The sequence below is a fragment of the Anarrhichthys ocellatus genome, unplaced genomic scaffold, assembly GCF_004355925.1.
Source record: "Anarrhichthys ocellatus isolate YVR2014 unplaced genomic scaffold, GSC_Weel_1.0 scaffold8, whole genome shotgun sequence".
Lineage (NCBI taxonomy): Eukaryota > Metazoa > Chordata > Actinopteri > Perciformes > Anarhichadidae > Anarrhichthys > Anarrhichthys ocellatus.
Window position 1 is genome coordinate 3,290,457 of NW_022280038.1, and position 9,678 is coordinate 3,300,134.

Consider the following 9,678-nt stretch of genomic DNA (forward strand, 5'->3'; position numbering starts at 1 on the left):
CTACAGAATGCCCTGGTACTCCTACCACTCTGTTGATGTGGTTCTGTTCCTGGCTGGAGCTGGGCTGCTCGTGCTTCTAACTATTTTCATTTTCATCAGGTGTTTATACACTGCAGTGTGTAAATATAAAGTGAAACGTGACTAATCATTCAAGGGATATATACGCTTTCTATCTGTAAATATAGACCTTGGGGCTTGTATAAGAGATTTTTTTGACGGCCCATTTATGCAGCGTTTTAACAGTAATGGCATTATTTTGTTATTTGAACTTGCTCGATCATATTTTAATAAAGTATGTGTACAAACTAAATTGGTGTTGTAACCTTTTTCATAATGAACACGACAAGTAAAATACTAGGAAATAATATGAATCAAGTTTTATTTGATTAGTCGCAGTGGGGATATTTCTGTATTTTACCTTTTGTTCAAGGTCAATGGTTGAAGTGTTCCTATGTCTTTAGGGATTATGAGATAGCAGGGGCTGGTAGGAACAAAGAAAAACAAAAGTTGGAGTTAAAACCACCTTATCTAAGTTGTCCTAGCTTACTATTGCTAAATGCAGCTCTATGAAAAACAAGTCACTGAGTAGATTTGGCGGGCTCTGATTCATCCTGGAGAAGCTAAACTGTGTTTTCTGACTCGTTCATTATTTCATTTTTGCTCTGTGTCATGAGCCAGTTTGAGTTTCACACCTCCAGCCACCAGGTGGTGCATCTTTTTTTGTTGTTTACACAACCGATGTAGGTGTAAGGAGGTCATTGCATTCAGCTTCAGGCGTTGCTGCTTTGTGTTGTGTGACAAGTATTCTGTTTTTTAACACCTCCTGCCATTTTATGGTTTGTACTATTCGTGGAACATCTGACAGGGGAAGCATTTGAGAATACTGGATCAACGAATGGCGAAGCTGTAACGAACCATACAATAAATCTATTTCTCTGCAAAGTCTCACAGCAGCAGCCTTTGAGTGGCTTTATAAGGGTAGATAAAAGGTACACTCTGTTATACAGGTTTTTCATGATAGTATGTTTGACTTCCTACAATAAACATGTTTCCCAAGAGGTGGAGTCTCAACCTTAAGTGTGTGCACAGGTCTGTGCGTGCATCATGATTATAGGCGTGATCAGTGCCTGCTTCTTTTTACCGGTCCAAAGCTCAAGATGAGGTAATCTTAGATCAAAGCGTACACTTTGTCAGTGTTTTGACCTTAGATTTAAGATTCAGCTGACTGAGTTATATTAATCTGTGTTAGTTTTACAGCTTGTTAATGTTGTCTTGTAGTTTCAGATTATTTCACTTCTATAATAATGTCTAATGTCAGTATCACCATGTTAAGGAAACGTTTACTATAGATTATTTTGGAGTTTTGCCTCATTACACTAAGAGTCTGAATGTCTCTTAAAGAGACAATAATTCAATGTTATTTGGTTCAGCAGAACTGTCGTCAGGGGTGAGACAAAACAAGTAAAATAGGAAGTGGTTTATCAGTGTCACGGGTTTGTATACAGCCCTTCATAGTCCTTCCTCAACACAGTATGAAGCAGAAGTTTAGCAAAGCCAAGAAGGTTTTGATGTATGTTTAGGATTTGTAGATTTGTTTCCTGCTTCGTGCCATAAGATTTGTATATATTTTCTTATATGGAGCATAACTGCTGTATTGAAAAAAATGTAAAATATCTAAGGCCTGATGAAAGGGCTTATGAAAAGATAAAGTTCAGCGTTTTCAAAATCAGGTCCATGCATTTTTATGTGCATCAGAAAATGTATGTAAGAAATTTGTTATACATTTCTGTGCAACTACCGAGGGAGTTTGATATACTATATATATATAATGCATGTAGTATCATGCATTATACATTGAACTACTGGCATTCAACAACACTACCAAGGGAGGGGTCTTGTTTTTTGCACAAATGTCACACTTTGTGTCGTAGAAAATGTTGTTAAACTGCTCAATCAGTTAGTGTATCATCCAAATGATACTGTTGTGGTGCTGATATAAAATGTTGTTTAAAGGTGCACTGTGTAAAAGATGTCTATGTATTGTGTTACCAAGAAATCAACTAAAAAAACATCCCTGTCTCCTAAACATTACATTACAACAAAACTGCTTTGTGAATTACGTTTGGGGGAAACATATTTTGTCATGGATTACATTTGCAATTGAAGTATCACAAATATGTTTTTAATGATCCTGCGAAAGTCCACCTATGGAGGAGGCCAAGGTGCTGGATGGGGCCAAAAACACAGGGCTGCTGTTTCTGTACTTTTGTTGCCTAAACATAACCAGTTTGCAGTTTTTATATTTCAGTTTTGAATGTATAAAACTGCACCCATAATCTGGGAGAAAATGCGTTTCCCCCAAAATGTAGTTGTTGGAAAATAGTTGCATGAGAATGTAATTTTGTAGGGGACAGGGTTGACTGAATGGAGCATGCTATCCCCGTCCCGAACTGTCTTGTAATCCCACTTCAGCCTCCAGAGAGGATGGTGAGTCACTGTAGCGTCCAGTCTCCACTCAGTCCAATATGAGAGGATGAAGAAATAGGTGTGCCCTGATGACTTGCCAATCACATTGAAGGTATAGGGTCTCTTTAGGTCCTGGAGATGGATCTTCAGTTCTGGATCAGCAAACTTTGAGACCAAGCGTTCCCCCAGGCCGCTGTGACTCGACGCCACATGTGAAGATCATAAGATAGCTTTGTTATTTTGACAGGCTGTTGGAACTTTAAGCAGTATGTTAGAATTATGCATATTCTTGTCCTGCTGTTGGTTAGTTTTTAGTTTGTTTCTGTTTTTATAACCAAATGACAGTTATTTTAGATTCTATGGATTCAGTCGTAGAGGTGAAATGCTGCCCCTATTTGTTTGGAGCATGTGGCAAGATCTTACAAGTTGCATCTTTTAAGGGGTTCAAATCTTGCAGCAAAAAAACAGTTCTAACACACAAGGCCACTGCATTTTAAAAGAATAAGGTGCCATGACTGTCTGAAAGGTAAAAATATGAAGTAATCTAGACCACATGCATATAGAGTAACACTTTCCTGCAACACTGCAGTACTGGCTTATTGCACCATGATGACTAAGCTTAAGGGACAAGAATCTTTTGCAACTGTTGTGTGGGTGGGACAAAAGAAAGCAGGAAGTGTTTTATAGTAGCCACACTAATGCGACTTAAATTTCCTCACTGTTCTGCTTTGTTTTGTTTGGGTCTTAACCAGTGAGAGACATTGTTTACAAGAGTGCTGGTAAAGTTTTCTCTGTAATCTTGACATTTAAAGATTTTGGTTCATGAGAAAAGAGTTAGTGATCTTTGTCGAGAGTGTGTTAACCAGCATTTCAGTACTGAGAGGAAAACATTTGTTTCTAGCTTTTGCAGCTAATGTTATTGAATCAAGTCAATTGTTAGACATTTGATCAATGGGTGCAGGGGATTTGTTACACAGGGATTATGTGTTTGCTGGATGGAAACTCTCATAATATTTCTGCAGAATGTACAGTTCCAGTTGTAAAAACACTTCTGCTCAGGGAGATTGGGGTTCAACACAAAATACATGCGGGGCACTTGGCACCAAACAGCACTCTAATTTCCCGAGAGAGGCTCCATGTGCTACATCCACATGAGGGCTGTCACAAATAGAAGCATCCACTCAAATAGAGAGACAATTGAAAGGAACGTCACTGTAGAAAGGAACGTCACTTTTGTGGACATTCTCATGCATCATACGCCTTTGTGCGTACATTTCCTGAAATACTAAAGTAGCAGCTTTTGCTTTTTTTTTCTGTTCTTGTATTTCAGACAGCACAGTTTGAGACGATTTCAAGATGTTTTTGTATTTGGCTTCCATCATCTCTCTTTTGGCTGGCATCATTCCAGCTGCCCACGGTGGGAAGGTTCTGGTATTTCCACATGACGGCAGCCACTGGGTGAACATGAGGGTACTTGTTGAGGAGCTGCATTCAAGGGGCCACACTGTGACTGTCATTCGACCTGCAGACAGCTGGTACATCAGTGAAACGTCTCCACATTACAACACTGTCACAGTGGGTATTGCCGGCGGTGCAAATGAGGACTTTTTTCGTCTCTTTGTCGCTGAAGTTATTAAGATTAAACGAAGCAAGGCATCAGCGTGGGCCCGTTTTGCTTTAGACATGGAGTTAAAGGACAAGTTCTTTGAATTACACAAGAAAGTCTGTGAAGTGGTTACGTACCTATTTGAAAATAAAGAGTTGATGAAGTCCTTTCAAGATACCAAGTATGATGCGGTTTTGACGGATCCTGCTAACGGAGGAGGAGTAATGCTGGCTCACTATCTCGGACTGCCATTAATGTTTAATGCTCGATGGACTGTTCATGGTGAAGCCCATTTTGCTATTGCACCCTCTCCCCTTTCCTACGTCCCACTTCCACCTTCAGAATTAACAGATCAAATGACTTTATTTCAGAGGGTGAAAAACGTTGTTTTTTACACCATGAGGATGCATCTGTACAAGCAGATAGTTAGCCCACATTATTCTGCATTGTCCAGGCGCTACTTTGGTCCAGATGTAGACTACTTCTCCCTGTTTCAAGCAGCAGACCTGTGGCTGATGAGAGTGGACTTTGTGTTTGAGTTCCCTCGTCCCACCATGCCTAATGTTGTCTATATGGGAGGGTTCCAGTGTAAACCTGCAAAACCACTTCCTGAACACTTGGAGGAGTTTGTGCAGAGCTCTGGAGAGCACGGAGTCACCATCATGTCTCTAGGAACTTTGATTGGAGAGCTTCCCCATGACCTAGCTGATGAGATTGCTGCAGCTTTTGCTAAATTACCCCAGAAAGTCATCTGGAGATATAAAGGTGACAGACCAGCGACTCTGGGCAACAACACTTTACTAGTAGACTGGATGCCACAGAATGACCTCCTGGGACATAGAAATATGAAACTGTTTGTAAATCATGGAGGAACAAATGGAATATATGAGGCCATATATCATGGAGTGCCAATTGTAGGAATTCCCATTGTGTTCGATCAAGCCGACAACCTCTCCAGACTAAGAGCAAAGGGAGTTGCAGTGGTTATGGATGTTTCTGAATTGGACAGGAAAACATTTCGGAATGCCGTACAGGAAGTCCTGATTGAGCCCTCCTACAAGATGAACATGCAGAGGCTCTCCAGGCTGCACAGAGATCAGCCAATGAAGCCGCTGGATACCGCTCTCTTCTGGATGGAGTTTGTCATGAGACACAAAGGTGCAGCTCACCTGAGAACAGAGTCCTACAGAATGCCCTGGTACTCCTACCACTCTGTTGATGTGATGCTGTTGTTACTAACAGTTGCACTATTTGTTTTGTTAATTGTTGCTGGGTTAGTATGGTCATGCTTTAGATTGTGTTGTAAAAGAAAAGTCAAATCTGACTAAACAGGAAAAAAGGAATGATCATTTTCACATTAGTTCATATTTTGCTATGTGACAGCTAATACAGCTGTGATCAGTTGAATATTGAAAGGAATAGATGTTTTCCCTGAAATGTTACTCAAAGTTTCGAAAAGAAATGTGTACAGTAAAGAAATTAAATGTCATAACCAGTTTGACAGGCAACTTGCAAGAGCAAAGTCTGTGTGATTACAAGTCATTTTTGTTGATATGTAAGCACCTGTGTACACATTTACTTGTGTTTCTAACAAAGTGAAAGTCTGAGAACCCACAGCAAATGCAAACTACCATTGACGAGTACAGTAGCTGGATGGCATGAACCAAGTTACAAATTCCAACTCTTCTATACTCTGTTTTACTGTGTACTACATTATGCTAAAATCACATTGTTAAAGGAAGGATTTCTGAAAATAGCAGTTCCCATTGTTAATAAAACAAGCTGACTGTAAAACTGGACTAGTTAAATGTACTTTTATTTCTTATTTTTTTTTCCTGAACCAGCTTAGGTTTGCCCCAAAGAATGGCAAACCTCTAGGTTTGATGAATAGGTGTGTTTAAAAATAATTAGGATTTGTCGATACCTTTCCCAGCCAGCAGGTGATGGTGTTTAGCCATTTACAGTATTTCCCTATCCTGTTAAAGTAAAATACAAGCTATTAAAATATGACATTTTTCAGAAGTCAAAAGAACACACACCAGTGCATTGTAGGCCACATAGCAAAACTAGCTGGTCACATCATCACAGCATGTTGCTATAGATTTGTATAGGGGCCTGAGTTATGGAATTGCAACAAAACAATTTATATTGACATGTTATCACAATCGAAACCTTTTACATGACTAAACAGTTGACACACAGGAACATAATCCGGCTTTATTCAGTTATTTAGTTTTCAATAATTTGTCGTGTTACTGCTAATTGCTTAAGAGTTCAACACCTTGGACAGCTTTCCCTCCCCTTTGCACTTTCTTATCACCTGTGTGTTTAAGAACATAACACTGATGTGTACCAAAGTCCTGCTCAGGCTGGAGCCAGAAAGCACTAGCCAGTGTTCTGCTCTCTTGTAAAGGAGAATATTGAATAAAACACATTGGATGCCAATAAGGTAATATGTTTTAATATTTTGCCAATATGACTGATGGCTATCTATTTGAAATAGTTTTTCCAAAAGTACATTTTTAACTGACATGCAACAGTTCACAGTTTTCCGTGATGAAACTAAATGCAACAGGCTACTCATACTCCAAAATGATTAAAGGAAAATAAATGATGACAATTTAAAACTTTTTAAAGATTAAATATTTTCATTGACACTGAAGTAAACCTTATTCAGTATAATTCATTGATTGTAGTGGTTTGATAAAAATATAAAAAAATATGCATTTGCTAAGAAGCAATATGTTTCCTTCCCAACTTCAGAAAAAAATGCATCCTTCCTGGGTCTGGATCGCTCTCTGCTTGCTCTGTCCGCCTGTGATTTATGGTGGGAAGGTTCTTGTTTTTCCATTGGACGGAAGCCACTGGGTGAACATGAAAGTCATCATTGAGGAACTACATTCAAGGGGCCACCAGGTTTCTGTTGTGCGATCGACAGACAGTTGGTACATCAAGGAAACCTCGCCATTCTATACTTCAATCACGCTCGATACGGAATCTGGATTTGATGAAGACTTTATAAGTACTTTTGTGACCCAGTTGCTGGAAATCCAGAGGGAAGGGAAGTCTGCCTGGACACGTTTTAAACTGGAAATGGAACAAGCACAACAGACCTCTCAGCTGCATGAGAAAACATGCAAAATGCTTGAGCTGCTTTTTGAAAACAAAGAACTTATACGGTTGCTACGGGATGCCAATTATGACCTCGTCCTTACAGACCCTGCTATACCAGGGGGTGTTATACTTGCCCACTACCTCAGGTTGCCTCTTGTTTTCAATGTCAGATGGACTAGTCACGGTGAAGGCCATTTTTCAATTGCGCCTTCTCCTGTGTCTTATGTTCCAATGACAGGGACCGAGCTTTCAGATAAAATGAGCTTTCTTGAGAGACTTCTTAATGTTATCATTTTTGGCTTCACAAAATATCAAATTGCACAGTATGTTTTACCAAATTATGTCAGCTTAATTGATAAATACATAGGTCCAGATAGAGACTTCATATCCCTGTTTCAAGCAGCAGACCTGTGGCTCATGAGAGTGGACTTTGTGTTTGAGTTCCCTCGTCCCACCATGCCTAATGTTATCTATATGGGAGGGTTCCAGTGTAAACCTGCAAAACATCTTCCCGAACACTTGGAGGAGTTTGTGCAGAGTTCTGGAGAGCATGGAGTCATCATCATGTCTCTGGGGACTTTGATTGGAGAGCTTCCCCATGACCTAGCTGATGAGATCGCTGCAGCTTTTGCTAAATTACCGCAGAAAGTCATCTGGAGATATAAAGGTGACAGACCAGCCACTCTGGGCAACAACACTTTGATAGTAGATTGGATGCCACAGAATGACCTTTTAGGACATCCCAAGATAAAACTATTCGTGGCTCATGGAGGAACAAATGGTGTTCAAGAGGCGATCTACCACGGTGTTCCTATCGTAGGGCTTCCATTGATTTTTGATCAGCGTGATAATCTGTTCAGAATTGAAGTAAGAGGAGCAGGGAAGATAATTGATATTTTTAGTATAAATGAGGACATCTTTTTTCAGGGTATTCAGGAAGTCCTGAATGAGCCCTCCTACAGGATGAACATGCAGAGGCTCTCTAGGCTGCACAGAGATCAGCCAATGAAGCCGCTGGATACCGCTCTCTTCTGGATAGAGTTTGTCATGAGACACAAAGGTGCAGCTCACCTGAGAACAGAGTCCTACAGAATGCCCTGGTACTCCTACCACTCTGTTGATGTGATCCTCTTCTTAAGTGGAGCTGTGCTGATAACTCTAGGCACCTTTGCTGCACTGATAAGGTGTTTATGCTCCATGTGTCTGAGAAGAACAAGTAAATGTGATTTAAAAAAATTTAAGTAGCGATCACAATGAAATATGATTTCAACATGTAAACATGAAAATGTTGGCGAAATTATTTGTACTGTGATTAAATAGGAATAAAGGAAAAAAAAACATTGATAGTTAGTTGAAAAAACTAGTGAAGATTCTAGTAAAAAAGACAAGCCTAAATTATTCAGTGCTTTATAATGCTTTATTTAATCAAAACAAAGAAGAACATAGATATTTAAGGCTGATTATATTTGATTTCACGATATTCTTACACTATTGTTATTTCACAAACCCTGATAAACAAACATGTCGTCAAAACGTGCTGCAACATTGCTGCCTTAGAGGGAAGAAATGAAAAGCATTTTCAAAATATGGGTAGTGCTCATGAGTTTATCCTCTTTAATTAGCACACAGTGGAAATAACCTTTGCATGTTTTGCTCCACTGATTTCCAAGATGTTACAAATTCACTCTAACACTGGATTGCCAAGTGTGGATTTAAACATCCAATTTCACACACAAAGATTAGAGTGACATACCAGGGCTAAACTGGGCCTTCAAATGCTTAAATCCTTTCTTTATATAAGCCATAATGTGTTTTTTTACCTGTAGGATTTTGTAATATGGTACAATATTTTGGGACAATACATACATTTATCTTAATGGAGAGCCTCTTTCATTTTAATCTGATCATCTGACCTTTATATTTCATTCTAGAAGTCAATATATTGAGGTAATGACTCCTAAAATGGCTTTTCCCACATGAATGTAACCGTTTTAAGAATAAAAATGTTCTATAGTATTTCTGATTTCTTCTAGCTATGGTCTGGAGGGGCTCACATGATATGAAACACATTCCTTTTGATATTTCTCTTGCATCTTTGACTGTCCCCTCATGGGGGAAGGGTGAACAGGCAACTTCATTAATAGTGCGACATTAAAGATGCTGATCGTAACTGAACCAGTATGAGGTGTAATATAAAATATTAAATCTTAGCTCATGATATACTTTCAGTATGTGACAAATGCAGCCATCTTTGCCTTGGCGTAATAAAGGAACAACTGGCCGAGGTCTGGTTTTAAAAACGCTCTTAATGCTGAGGGTGAGTTATTTGTCAAACAACGGTTGTGTGTTTATCTGTGATATAATACTTTGGACCTGGAGGCTTGTAAAATAGTATTTGTGGCTCTGGAGAGTTGCCTAAGTGTGTAAATCTCTCTGGTCCATTGCCCCTAAAGCTGTCCCTTAATTCTTGAATGTGGATATGACTCTGGAGA

At 39.3% G+C, this 9,678-nt stretch overlaps 1 protein-coding gene and 1 pseudogene across 3 annotated transcripts in view; both read left to right on the forward strand.

The window, feature by feature from the left end:
- Positions 1-5,802, forward strand: part of LOC116384253 (UDP-glucuronosyltransferase 2A2-like) — an 8,227-nt gene extending 2,425 nt beyond the window's left edge. Inside the window, exons 1-2 of one of the 3 annotated variants that reach the window (XM_031848756.1) lie at positions 3,227-3,245; positions 3,797-5,802. In XM_031848756.1, coding sequence (XP_031704616.1) covers positions 3,823-5,400 — 1,578 coding nt within the window. In that variant the 5' untranslated portion in view covers positions 3,227-3,245; positions 3,797-3,822 and the 3' untranslated portion in view covers positions 5,401-5,802. Of the gene's footprint in view, positions 1-3,226; positions 3,246-3,796 lie in introns of those variants that run through there. The other 2 variants (XM_031848753.1, XM_031848755.1) reach the window with 2 other exon arrangements.
- Positions 5,803-6,429: 627 nt separating this feature from the next.
- On the forward strand, positions 6,430-9,280 carry LOC116384140 (UDP-glucuronosyltransferase 2A1 pseudogene; annotated as a pseudogene).
- Positions 9,281-9,678: the final 398 nt, after the last annotated feature.